This window comes from Ciconia boyciana, chromosome 6 (assembly GCF_034638445.1).
Source record: "Ciconia boyciana chromosome 6, ASM3463844v1, whole genome shotgun sequence".
NCBI classification, from domain to species: Eukaryota; Metazoa; Chordata; class Aves; order Ciconiiformes; family Ciconiidae; genus Ciconia; species Ciconia boyciana.
The window spans coordinates 6,809,910-6,824,390 of record NC_132939.1 but is presented as its reverse complement, the minus strand read 5'-3'; the positions used below and the strand labels follow the sequence as shown (position 1 = coordinate 6,824,390).

Sequence of the window (14,481 nt, the reverse complement as noted above, 5' to 3'; positions counted from 1 at the left end):
ATATGACAACCACTTCGCATTTCCCCCAGTATAGTTCAGGCAGGGCAAATGAATCAAAATATATTTAAAAGTGTACGAAACAAGAAATAGAAAGTCACGTTCTGCATTTTTGTTTCTGCGTGTCTGAGCCCTACGAATATAATCCAAATACTCTGGAAGCTACTATGGAGTTTCTTCAACAGACATTCTCTGGATTTTTCTCTTGGTTACCTTTATCTCACAACTGAATCCTGCAACGAGCTGCTGATACTATAATCTCAGCACCCTGGGGGACCTCAGTGCTGGCTCCTGGCAACCACAGTATCGCTAAGCTTTTTTCCAAACCCATGCAAGAAAAAGAACATCCTCCATTCCAACGTGCTTTCAGTAACACTGCCCATCTTATGCACTTGTTTTGTGATAGGAAAGAAAAATGCCCCTATCTGTGTAGAATGGAGAAACTTCTGTTTCTAAAATTGGGACATATATGTGCATTTGCTTATAATAGCGTCTAGTCCCTGATACTATGGTGTGTGTACAGGGTTTTTGTCTTCCCATCGTATTTCACTTTCCTCCTCCCTGTACAATACATTTGAATCATTGAATAATTCAATCAGACCTGAAAGTTTATTGTTTCCCTAAAACTGGAACTGAGGAAAGGAGAGAGAGACCATGATAAGGGGCAAAAGGCAGTGTGAGAGGGGCACTCGCCCTGGGAAAGAAGGAAGGGTACCACCAAAAGGGAGCAAACATGCTCCATTTCCAACTTGCCTGTGGCAGGCGCAGAGGAACTACACGGAGCATCTTTCCTTTACACAGGGGGCAGGGACTGACGGCCACGTGCTGGGCTGAGATGGGGTCCTGGCACAGGCTGATATATATATATATATATGTATATAATATTTTTATGTGTATATATAAAGAGGCACTTGGTATCATGACAGACCCCAAGCACGGAACAGAGGCAGGCACTCACGTACAAGTTGTAAACAAGACAATCTAGTTCATAGGTGTGACATTATTCTGCATAACCCTCGAATTATTGCTGCACAAAACCTATGGCTGGCATCACAAGCCACATTTGGTTCTACGGGGTTGCGTGCTCGTGTATTTGCTTGTTCCTTCTCTGCTGAAACTGCGCTGGACCTCAGTGGAAAAAGAAGAAAACGATTGTTTTCTGCCTGCAGCCGCTAGAGGGGAGCTCACGGCAGCTCCCTGCGCCTGAGAGGGGAAGGGACATCACTGAGGAAAGCATGCTTCTGCAAAAATAACTTGATCGGTCGGTAAGTTCAAATTTTGTGGTACACAAGACAGATGAAAAACGTTTTTTTTTGACAGAATTTATCATCTGTAAATCACACTTCCCAACATCCACCGATTCCTAATAACAGGCATTAATAGGGTGGAACCTGTTTCACACGAAGTAGTATCACACTGACTAATACTGAATCTGGGGCAATGTGGCAGTTATGACATTGCCATAATGCCCTGGCACGAGGTTTAAATTCCTAATTGCCACTGGGTTTCCTGAATCTAGATTTTCCCAGAATAATGTACCCGAGACTGTTTCTTCCTGACGGGTGCTGAACATTGTATTTGCATACTGCGGTAGCTGCAGTGCTCAAAATCAAATGATATATTTTAAAACTGTTATGGATGTTTATCTAGCAGTTTTCTTTAAATGACTGCAGAAACACTAGATAAATAATCTCACAGTCCCAGAATATGGCAAGAATAAGAACATTTAGGTTGTGCAGTCTGTCTGCCTGCTAATGGATGACCCCTGTCTGCTCTAGGTAGGAGGTTTCTGTCTAACTCTCACTAACCCCTTCCAGGCTAAGTAAGCAAATATGGCAAGGAGCAGCATCTGTTATCACTGGCCTTTAGAATTGCCTAAGTACACAAGGTGATACAGAAAACATCTACATACATTTTATCAGGCCACTCACAATCAGCTTGAGTTAGTTAAGCTCTGTTCTTGAATCCACGTCTCACAGAAGGTCTTATGAATTTGGTCATAGCAATGCACTGATACAACAGTATTGTGTCATGACTAACCAGAGGGACTGCACAGATTCACACCATCTAAGGCAGAGAGTACCTTCTGCCCAGAATTAACACATCCAGATTACAGAAGTTCTGGGGCTGCCGCAGAGTATACGGCTAGGGCTTCTGCATTAACCCACCCTCTGTCAGTATTTTGAAATGAACACCGGCTAAAGTTAGCTATAATAAATATATAAATACTGCCCTCCCCTTGTAGGCATCTAGGGCTTATACAGTGGATCACCTAACTTTCAGGCTCTTGCTTCTGGAATAGAGTCCAGAGCCCCCGATGGGCACCTTGGTGCTCCGTGCAGCACAGCACGACACTGAGGCACCTCAGGATGGGACCCAACACAACCAGCCTCTATGGGGAGCAAACTAAAATCTGCGTGTTCTGTCTGCAGCTGCTCAACAGCAGCCAAGGGGAAAAACTTAGGGTAGGAAAACATGAAAGCTAGCCTACCTCTGCCCTCCTGCGATTTACACCCTGCAACCTTCTGCAAGCAAGATAACTGCATCTCTCTGTTAAAAGAACTAAGCAGGAGTCGTATCTCCAAGTCTTCTTGGGAGAAACGTACGACACATATAAAAGCACATAATATCTTACAGTTTGAAAAATTAAATTCTTAGAAATTCTGTTCTTTCTCTTGGGGAGTGTCAATGCCACATCTTTCTCTTCCACAAGGAGTGCCTAAAATATTAAGCTATACCCTGGTAACAGTAGATTATGGCCCTTTGTTCTCCTCTTGTTGAAACTGTGCCATTGTACATGTGAAGGATCAAGCTTCCCAGTTCAGCAGTCCTAGTCCCTGTGCTCTAAGAAGAGGCTGGTCCTCTACTTTACATTACATCCATTGCATTTTACAGACATTGAGTGTGCAAAACAATCCTAATACAGAGAACAATATTCTAGAGATAGCATAGTTTCCTGGCTGATACATTTATTGCATTTAATGCAGTTTGAAGTTGTAAAGTCTCTCAGGAATTTGCTGTACAAAAGCAAGCCTAAAAAAGCCTTAATTACAGCACTGCATAATATAACAACTCACTGTGAATTAGAAGATAAAGACAACTCCATAAAGAAAATGTATAATAGTCCTGCTCAAAGCCCAAGAAATAACACTTCCTATGAAATCTGACTCCAAGTATACTTACAGCCTAAGCATCCAAACTGCTTACCAGCAACACTTGCAATTGTAAGAGCACTGATACTGTTGTGTCTGATGACATCTAATGGAAAACTTTGTAATAAGGATGCATCCTCTGAAACAGTTCCTAAAAATACAGCCAGCACTTAACTCGAGCACCCTCATCACTGTTTCTAAATTGACATAAACCCCTCTCAGAGCAAAATCACAACAGTGGGGAACTTGAAAACTAGCTTCATTTCATGTGCTTGTAATCTCCCTGAAGCTGGGTCTCCTGGCTGCAGTTTACACTGACATAAGTTAAGGATTTTGTTAGACTCAACGTTTGCCACTATTACCGCTGGAGGAAAAAAAGGCATAGACAAAAGCAAGTTGAAGTTTAGCAACTGTACTACACTCTGGAAGTTATAGACTAGATGGAGGTAAAGAGGGAGTATGTCTGACTGTTTTCATCCATTAGCCTTGACTAAAATGACAACCATTGCAGTACCTATGACATTAGGATCAGTACTTGCTGTTTTTCCTAGACAGAATGGGAATCACTGCGATGCAGCGGTAAGGGTATTTGCTGTGAATGGTATGCATCCAGCTTGATGCAAAACAGACATACAAAGTGGATACACTTGACTGAAGAACCCAGTGTTCCATTTGGCTATTTTTACATGATTACCGTATCTGAAAAGCATTTATAAGTATAATAATGATCTAAGTCGTGCCTGACTCTTCTTAATAATTTTCAACAGGCTATTATGTTTTTAAATGGGATTTTACCTTACTTGGCTGGAATCCATTGTAAATAATCCATAGAGGAAAACAAAGAGCCCAACCAGGGCAGCAGGAATAAGCATTCCAGTATACCACCCCAACCAGGCAAAATACAGTCCAATTTTTTCACCAAAATATCGCCTACATGAAAAGGAAACACATACATTGTTTAAAGTTAAAACTTATGGTGACCTCTATCTGTCTTCATAGAAGTAGAATAATTCTAATGAGAAACTGCCATTACAAGTTTATGGTAAAATTATTGTCAGTTTACCCAAACATTTTATTTCAGGCTAGCATAACGTTCTAGTGACACTAATTGCAGACTTACCAGAACGTATATTTTCTAAGGATATAACTGAACTGCTCTGTAATTTTCATGTCCTTGCAATGACTAAGTAGATGTACTAGTTTCAACATTATTAAATGTAGGACATTTTATTTGCGCACAAAGAGAGAGAGATAGAGGGAGAGAGATACACACACACACACAAAATTTCTGGAAAGGGACAAAGTAAGTTGGTATGACCTAAGTATTCCATTATAAAAAGCATTTATGATAGATAATCATGTAATATGACATATTCCAAACTATTATTAGAGAAAACAATGGATTGAAAACACAAGTTGAAGATGGAGCTTTAATTCTTCAAAATTTGGGTATCAGTTGCTAGAAGAGATGAAGTAGCAGATATCAGAAAGTCAGTCATGGATGATACTATTTGATCAGCACAGAATTGTCGCACGGCACGTGCTTGGCTCCACAGCCTTCACTGGAACAATATTGGGCACATTGATTGGTTATGACTGTCAGATCAGGCATGAAAACTGACAGCAAGGAAAAATGAATTATAGGTATTCAATATCAAAGATGAGGAAAGTATGAAACCCAAACATCACAATTATTTAACTTCAATTACAGATATTTCTCTGCTTTACATTTGGTGATCTATGGTATTAATTATAAGATATATAAACAGAAGTCTATTTAAACCCACGTGGAAACGTAACAATTAGGCTGCATTTTCCCTCCACTGGACCTGGTAACTCTGACTGTCCTTGTGGGTAACGGTGTTTGCTTTCAAAGGTGCTCTCATGAGGGGCAAGCCTCATGTGAAATTAACAGCCTTGCACAAAAGACCACCCAAAAGAAGCAACTTAAAGAATTTCAGTCTTATCTGATAATACCAATAGCTAAATGTTACAGGGAAGCGTAAGGACAAGGGATTTACCAGTATGGTTAACGCACTGTTACCAGGTTGGTTGTATCACAGAAACAAGCTACTCTTCAAAGTACTAATACCTGATTAAATCGAGAGGCTGGTATTTGTACCACATTCCCCACCGTGCCCAGCGCTCATATAAGAGGTGTCTGTGATTCTGAGCTCCGTGTGTTTTGATGGGATGTCTGCTTTTGTGGCTTCCCTGAAAAAAATAAAGAAATAAAAGTATATTACTAGGCACTATGGAAAATATACAAATTTCTTAGGTATTTGAATATAATTTTAAATGAGGTGTTCACTATTTTTAAAAAATAGTTCTCATATTATGGACATCCCTAGGACATGCCATCTGGAGCTAACACGGAAGCCTGACAGAAGAGATATGGTTACATATGCTTCTGAAATGGCCAGTTTCTCTAAGAATTAATGATAGAACCATACTAGTACAAGACTATAAAGAACTACTCAACTCTTTATATGGCTTCAAGTACAGTGTTTCTAATTCACTAATATATGCTTATTTGTATGCTTTCACCTATTTCAAATTTTCAAAATTTTTCATGAGATGTTTGTGGTATCTTTTTTCCTCTCCAATAAAATTTTAGAAATTTCTCGTACGTCAGCTCATTTCTCCTAGACATTTTCTATGACTTTAAATCCTGTTTAATAGTACAGAAAACCATAGTTTTTCTGCGGTACATATTTTCTAAGATGATGCAAACAACAGGATTGGCATCATTTTGAAGCCACAGAGGACTCTCAAAGGCATTAGAAGCAAAACATCGAGTCAGTCTGACCCAAAAGGAGTCCTTCCAAGCCACTCCTGATATTCACAGACCACCTAACAGCCTGAAGGAATAGCCTCATGCTCAGCAGCCAAAAGGTAACACACAGATTTGCTAGAACCATCCTAAACAGAATCTCTTGTATTTGTAATTTTATTCCAATTCTGAAGCAGGACATCTCCTTTAGTTGAACTTTTTCCCCCAGAAAGACCCCACCATTCAGTTATGGTAAAGAAAATCTTTCGTCAAATAACTGCAAGTGAGCCAAATAATTTCTCGGGAGGAGAGCAGAGTTCCCCCGAGCAGTACTTCAGAGTTAGCAATCAGACAGATTTTTGACCCTGGTAGATCCACATAATTAGCCATTTAGATTTTTACCATTTATTTGAAATCTTGAGCATTCCCCGCAATTGAAAGAACACTATTTACTTGTTGCAATCTGCTGACCCTATGGTTTAAGAATGAGTTAAAAACAAAGCTAGACATAGCAACGAGTCCAATTCTACTCATTTCTCATTACAGTCAGCAAAGAAGCATACAAAAAATGTCAACACAGAGTGTGACCTTTGCAACTTCTAGGCACACCTAAGAACAGAACATCAACTTATTCTCACGGTCATCTGGATGAATGACTGCAATGCATAAAGCATTACCCAGTATTGCATATTTTTACATCTTCCCCCCCCTGCTTCTTTCTGCACTGTTTATCCATAACAGAGTTCAAGTCTCAGCATTCCCACTGAATATTCACTCTCATTTGCTTGTGTGACCAAAAAAAAAAAAAAAAAAAGTTGAGAGTGTTCAACCACTAGCCCTTAGCACCAGTCAAGCAGCAATTAAGGTAAGAGTGGCTTAAAAATATGACTTAATTAACCTTAACTGAAACTTTGAAACCATAGCTTATGCCATAACAAAGGAACATATACATAAAATGGATATGACAGCATGGTTTTGACAGCCAGATAAAGCTTCACAGGTTTTTCTGGTAGTATGGCCAGCTTTTCCCTGAAGTCAGTAATGCACAGCTGAAGCGTTAACAATGATGTTCAATTATTTATCTAAAATACTCCTTCTCTATATTCCCAGTATTTAATTATTAACACCATATAAAAAATTACTCTCAGCAATTTGTAAAGCACAGGTCAGTCTTTTGAAACACAAGATCAACTCACAATATTCAGCCCGAGCAACCACAGAGTTCACAGCTGCAATTACCAAGCTACTTATTGGCATTTAAGATGACTGAAGATGCGTGGCTTGCTTCTTTCTTTTCAGTACACAAAGATTGTCTGAAAACCCTCTGAAGTCAAACACAAGTTTTTCATTTACTTCATGGGTTTACAGTCTTCAGTAGACTTTAACCTACTGAAGAAGATATCGTCAAGTAGAAGTTATCCAGAACTATTCAAAAAAGACTAAATGGGTAATAATTAACCAGTCTCTCTAACTGTAATCAAGTGCACAAGCTATTAGAAAAACAGAACATCTTGTAGGTGGCAGGCAAAAACAATTTAATACAACTAATTGGAACAATTTGGAAAAACTGATATTCTCATTAAGAACTCTACAGGCAACATCCGGTTCATAAAAATAGAAAAAGGATTATAATATTCTAGTTCAGCTAGAAAATGCTCCAGGAAGTTATTATAATGCATTATATCAGAAAAATTTTAAAAGCGAATATTAAAGTAAGAGCTATAAGTAAAAATAAGTCTCAACAGATTACATAGTGAAATAAAAAGTTAGCAGGACAAAACTGAAAATGAAGTAGGATCTCAAAACATTAATGCAAGCTTTAATCTAAATATAAAGACAAATACAAAATTAACCAGGTTACCTCATGTGGTGGAAATGCTGCTTCATATGTTCCATTATTTAGTAATCTATTAATACCTAACAAGAAAAAAAGCATTAGTTCTGATATCAATTTTTTATACACATTTAATTTCAAGCAATGTGAATTTTCAAGTTACATATTGAGAATATAACTTAGAATTAGTGCTTATAATATATACATATTGAGATACATATTATAATATAGACATATTGAGAATATAACTTATAATATAATCTATAATTAGATGCTCAGGATGCTGCTAAACATGACAATAATCAATAATCCCCCCGACTGTTTGTGCAGGTCATGCTGATCCCTCGAGATTTCTGGCTCTGTCAAACTACAGCAACTTTCTGAGGGCCAATGTCTGCAACTTCTCTCTCAGGGTCAGGCGCTCGTGCCAGAAGATAGTTACATTCACGTTGTATTCATCAGAGCATATGATACAGATTTTATGGGTGACCAGATGATCTGACGTACACAGAGAGTGGTATGGACACACAATCCTCGAGGCAGCAAAACCCCTGCGGGTTAAAAGCTAACCTGTTGTTATTTTTAAATATAAACCAGCTGAAGGAGTTTGTATCAGAGCAGTGCTCTGCACCATACTGGCTACAGTGTTTTGGATCAGTTCCTGGAGTCTTCCTAAAAACAGATTTGTTGTACTATCAAAGCACATTGTAAAAAATAAATAATAAATAACCATTAATAATTATAACAAAAAGATTCGGTAGCCTGTAAGAGCACACCCATAGCCAACAGTTTCCCCAAGAAATAAGTGACGGTGTGACGGGTATCAGATTTGCCCATTCAAATACACGAATTATGCCAAACTAATCTTGTAATGCAATTTGCCATAATCAACTTCAGAGGCACTAGATTTGAACCCTCGTTTTCTGTTTTTCTTACTACTGCTTTTCTTCAGAAACTCAAGCAACAACTTTCTGTAATTTCTACCATCTTCATAAGATTTTAAGTGTGTCTCTATATATATTTAATTCTTAATTTAATTCCTGCAAAGAAAATAGGAAATCATACATCATCCCCTGTTCACTGCAAATGAAAATGAATAATTAGACCTCCTAAAAAATAATACTGTAATAGGAGAGTTGATAGAAACTCAGGTTAGTCTTCAGGTCAACTGTGTCTGAGCTGCATGGAGACCTCAAGTAAGTTAAGTTGTCCTGGTTTCGGCTGGGATAGAGTTAATTTTCTTCCTAGTAGCTGGTATAGTGCTGTGCTTTGGATTTAGGATGAGAATAATGTTGATAGCACACTGACGGTTTAGTTGTTGCTAAGTAATGTTAACACTGGTCAAGGACTTTTCAGCTTCCCATGCTCTGCCGGGTGCCCAAGAAGCTGGGAGGGGGCACAGCCAGGACAGCTGACCCCAACTGGCCCAAGGGCTGTTCCATACCATATGGCGTCATGCTCAGTATAGAAACTGGGGGGAAGTGGCCAGGAGGCAGCGATCGCTGCTCGGGGACTGGCTGGGCGTTGGTCAGCGGGTAGCTGCATCACTTGTTTTGTTTTTTTTTCCACCCCCCTGCATTTTGTTCCTCTCTCTCTCTTGTTTTCCTTTTCATTACGTTTTTTTTTTTCTTTTCCCCAGTTATTAAACTGTTCTTATCTCAACCCACGAGTTTTCTTACTTTTGCTCTTCTGATTCTCCCCCCCATCCCACTGAGCGGGGAGGGTGAGCGAGCGGCTGCGTGGTGCTCAGTTGCCGACTCAAGCTAAACCACGACATAAGTGTAGCTCCCATCGATTCTGCTGGACTGGAACTGCTGGGTAGGGGCAGAACTACTAGGACCAGTCCTAGAAAACACTTGACTCTTTTCTGAGGTATCCGTTATCTTTATTGTGGTTCTTGATCACGTGAAGGTATTATAGTCTCCCCAATTTATTTTAAAGACTGAGTAATTAGGTGAAAAATATTGCCAATTTTCACTGAGTTATTGAAGAAAATAATTGATGTGACATTCCTTCAACTCTGTTACTGAGTGAATAAAATATTTCAAGGAATGGCAAAATGAATTGAGTTTACTCAAATGATACTTTTCCAGGCAAGTAAAGATGTAAAATTTTTATAGCTTCAGGTTAGGAAAAAAAATACAGCATTCTCACCCATTTTGGATTTTCCATCTTCATACTTAGTTCTCTGTAGCATGTGATGCACAATTCTACTTCTTGTGGAATTGCTGAAGAAGCTGTCCTTGTTGTTTATTGTAAAACTATTAAAATAATGGATGTCTTTTAATATTCAAACAATGCACAGGTGTTGAAACATAGCTGCTCAAGTGTTTTCTTCTTACACTGATTTATTGGATCTTTACCCTCCTTGGCTACTGCACAAGATTTTACACCCCTTCGAGCATCTTCTCAGGTCCAAAAAATTTAGCATCATCACAGATTATTGTTGGGAAAACACAGCAACTAAAACGAAATTCTAAAATATTCTACTATCTAGGTAACTTCTGTTCTGTACATAATTAATTAAAAAGAGATCTTCAGAAGCAGCAGTTGTTCTCAAATTCAAGTTACTTATGAGTTGGCAGATGTCTGTGTCATGGAACTACAAGAACTACTATTTAGAAAAAAAAAATTATCTCCATGCACTGGACACTTGAGTAGCAGCTCCACAACCACTCTCCCTTAGAGAATCCCAGGGTGGAGCCAAATAAAGCATCCTTTCCCAGATGGCTCTGGTTTCTGGACGCCAGAAATCTGACATGCAGGAGCTTTTGCCTACTCAGCTGTGCCAAAAGTGATGCTATTATGGTTGAGCTGGTTGAGAAATATGGTCAGCTGAGCTGGTTGAGAAATAACACCAAAACCAGGTGATTGATCCAATGCAATATAGTCAATTACTGAAAAAAAAATTGAGATTATAATGCAATTAATCTATCTTTCCAGGGTAAAGTGAATCCATTAGCATATAGCTTCTTCACCGAGAAGAAAAATTTCCTATTTAGTCTAATTTATACTTCTACTTTAAATGAACTTTTCTCTCCTAAAAGAATTACCACAAAATACTTTTAAAATGAAGAAACAGTCAGAATTTTCAAATCTTACTTTTTGTGTCCTGAAAAAATTTATAGCACAGTTAAGCTACACCATCACTAACATGCTGATTTGACCACGTACAGTTTTTATTTGGTGTATATGTATTTATACTTTCAGAAAAAGCATTTTTAAAATGAAGATCTGATAAGAAAGAAAAAAAATCATCACCAGTTGTAGCTTGCCTCTAGGTGTTCCCAATTTCAACAGCTGTCTCAGGTTTTGCCTAAGTAAAATATGTAATTAAGCAAAGCAAACTTGAGCAAGTATTTGCATTTTGTAGTGTAATGGAAAGAAAAACTTCTAAACCAAAAAGGCAGTGTTCATTTTTCAGTCAAATTTTTGCCTGTACTACTGAGTGACCATCAAATAGCAAGTAACAGAGAGTAGATTTTGGCTTTAAGAGAAAACCCAGAGAAAATATCAAATATGATACTGGGTATTTGCCAGTGACCATCTGTTAACGGCTGCCTCTATGGCTCTTGCTTAGAAGAAGTGAGAAAATAAAAAATCCTTGTGGTCTCTGGCGCTGCCTTTCCAGTTCCAGCACTTACTGGTGTATGCGTGCACGGCTAAAGGGTGCTGTGTAGCAATCTGTTTCTTCCAGATCAGGTAGGGCCTCCTTATCAAGCTTCATTGGATTTCTGGGCAACCAACTTTTCAGCTCTCTCATATTCCTCTGCAAACTGAGACAATAAAAAATCAGATTTACATGCTCTCACCTGCTTCTTATTTCTAGCTCCAACACTGCATATTTAGTGACATCACACTAGAAATGAAATGAAAGCAGGAAACTTCCACATTAAGTAACTAAAAGAAAATAACGAGTTAGGAGTAAAATTAGCAGTAGTTATTTGTGATCTATCTTGAACACTTTACTTAAGTACAACTCATCCTAAAATTTGTGAGATTATGGTTTGAGATGGGACTGCAGTATTGAGTCTGGGGAAAATGATTTTCCAAGGTAGTTCTTCTGGCAGAATTGTAGATGCTTATGCCTTACTCAAGAATATATCTAATTACTTTCTCTAGCCCCACTGGACAAGGCAAGTGTAACTCCTCCCTCCCTTGCCTGGCAACTCGGACATTAAAATTCATAAAATTTTAAAGTAAATATGAGACTGCCTAGGATCAAATTTTTATGGTTTTCTGATTTCAATAAAGCCTTCCCCTGCAAAATTTTCATCAAAATCCAAGGGCCGATATTGCCTTACAAAACAGTATACTTATAGATCAAATAAAGTAAAGGATATGTTATACAGAAATGGTTATACAGCCTTTAGACAAAAAACTAGGTATGTCTTCACGCAATTTCCTAAAAATTGACATTATAAAACACAAACAGAACATAATTTTTGTATCCTTGATTAGATTATATACTGGTAACAAAACGGGCTTTCTTCCACTGGCAACTTGCCTAAATAGTATCTCAGGACATGGTTTATACAGGAGAAAATCTAGTGAAGTGCAGTTAATTTTCAAGCAAATGCTAGAAGTTACCTCCTTATTACTTCAATTTTGCACTCTTTGCTGACCTATATTTTGTTCATATTCAACCGCAATGAAATACGGGTATTTAAGGAGTAGGTCTCATATTACTTGAGTGCTACATTATGACACCATAAGCATATCAGAGATCCAGAAAAAGGCTGAATTTTAGAAAAACATAACCCTAAATAATATTTTTTCAGCGGGATTTGGGCCTTACTCAATGAATATGTATGCATGATACGTAAAGCATATATATCTCATATCCACAAAAAGTATAAAGCTAAGTATCAGATTTTTTTTAATCTGAGGTGAATACTTAATTGCCTGTGCTAAGCAGAAGCACAGCTACCCACTTCATAATTAAGAGTAGTAAGTGATGACACAGTAAGTTGCTCGCAGGCAGCAAAGCCACCTTTGTGAAAATGTACCTCTTCTTATCAACATCAGCAAAAAAATGTTCTACCCATTTGACACCGTGTCAGACAGAAATCTAAGCCAAATGTGGGATCAGAATTTTACAAGGACATTTAAAATTCTCAAAATTTTCTTCTTGCTATATATTGCCAAGATATTGGCGCACACTCTGCATGTAACTGGTACTGCACTTGAGGGACATCACTCTATTTGACACTAAGCATCATGAGCCAAAGAACGTAACTCTGTTCATAAAGTTGAAACACAGAATACAGTTCCCAGGCAGGTACATCCCTTAAGTGTCTCCTTTACTCGAGTAATACCTTACTGTGCGAGTTGGTTATCTTGTTGGTTACAGTGGAAGTTCTCTTGGTACAAAGTTATACATAGTGCATATAAGTACAGTTTTCACTTTATTTTCTTCACCCTTTTTTCTGTTGTACACATGCTGATTTTTTTTAGAGTCAAACCCCAGGCTTTTCTTTAATGAGGAAAATATGCAGATGAATCAGGAAGAAGAACAGAAAAACAATGCATCTGATTTCAGATTTTTCATATGAAAACCCCCTCCAAAAATCTAAAAAAATTAGTAGATAATTTTTATCTTAAAGAAATTAGCTCTTTTTAAAAATTCATGTCTGCTCCTTTTAACATGCAAAGTAATGAAGAACAGCATTGGAATAAATTAAAAATTATGTCCACATTACATTTGCAATTTCTCTTCTGAGGCAAAAAGGCTTATCTAAGGTGTGATTGCTTTTTCATTACATCGCTTATGGTTGATCACTCCAAAGCTTAGTTCCTTCAGATGGCATAGAATATTTAAACTGAAAAGCACATCCGCCCTGTACAAAAACAATCCAGCAAGAGAGACTCTTTTCTTGGCTTACATTATTTTACAATTAAAGAAGAAACTGAAGTTTTATGGAGCTTTCATTCAAAGTGATAACAAATTTCAGACAAATTTTTGCCTAAATCTTAGGACTAAGTATTAGCATTCTTCCTCAGAGTGGCTTTCTAGGCCAAAAGTAGCAACTTAATGGATTCTTGACTTAATCTATTCAGTGTAGTCTACCTAATAAGAGTAAAATCAGACAGAGCTGGTCTGGTGAAGTCACTCATGAAGTCAGGAGTTCATGCAATGAGATCAAAAATGTCCCAGTGGAATGGGTGCTGCAAAGATGTGGGCAGCACTTCAGGTATGCTCTTACTGAAGCCACTCCAACTGGTGCTATTGTAACTTTATGCACCTTGGACTATGGGATATTATTCTGAAACACATCTATATTTTATTCTTAGATATAAAAATTAATATTTTATGAAGTTGCCTGTAATTTCAGCTTTGCTCAACTTTCATGCTGTGCTGTTTTGTTTTATTTGGTTGGTTGTTCTTTTTTACAGAACTAGTTTAGTCCAAAAATCCTTGCAGAATATGTTTACTCAGCAGACTGCAATGCAAAGAAACAAAGTATAGGTGAATTTGGAATTCTCTGATCAGACTCATGGAACGAGATGACCAGTGGCAGTTGCTTAATTCAGGTCCCTAGGTATCTTGGACAGCAATCACCACCCAGTATTTTGCTCGGTGTTTGCGCCTCTCATATATTGACAAAAATACACAAGATGGGGCCAGAACTGTCAACCATATGCCACCAAATTACTGAGCATGGTACTATGTTTTGTAATGGAAAACATGTTATGGCTGACAGATTCAATATATGGACATAATC

General features: G+C 37.9%; 1 protein-coding gene across 1 annotated transcript in view; it reads right to left on the bottom strand.

Annotated features, from left to right (window-relative positions):
* ANO3 (anoctamin 3) overlaps window positions 1-14,481 on the bottom strand; it is a 215,475-nt gene that overhangs the window by 38,676 nt on the left and 162,318 nt on the right. Inside the window, exons 8-12 of the mRNA XM_072864857.1 lie at window positions 11,401-11,532; window positions 9,911-10,017; window positions 7,784-7,839; window positions 5,242-5,363; window positions 3,945-4,079 (exon numbers count right to left, since the gene is read on the bottom strand). Coding sequence (XP_072720958.1) covers window positions 3,945-4,079; window positions 5,242-5,363; window positions 7,784-7,839; window positions 9,911-10,017; window positions 11,401-11,532 — 552 coding nt within the window. The remainder of the gene's footprint in view (window positions 1-3,944; window positions 4,080-5,241; window positions 5,364-7,783; window positions 7,840-9,910; window positions 10,018-11,400; window positions 11,533-14,481) is intronic.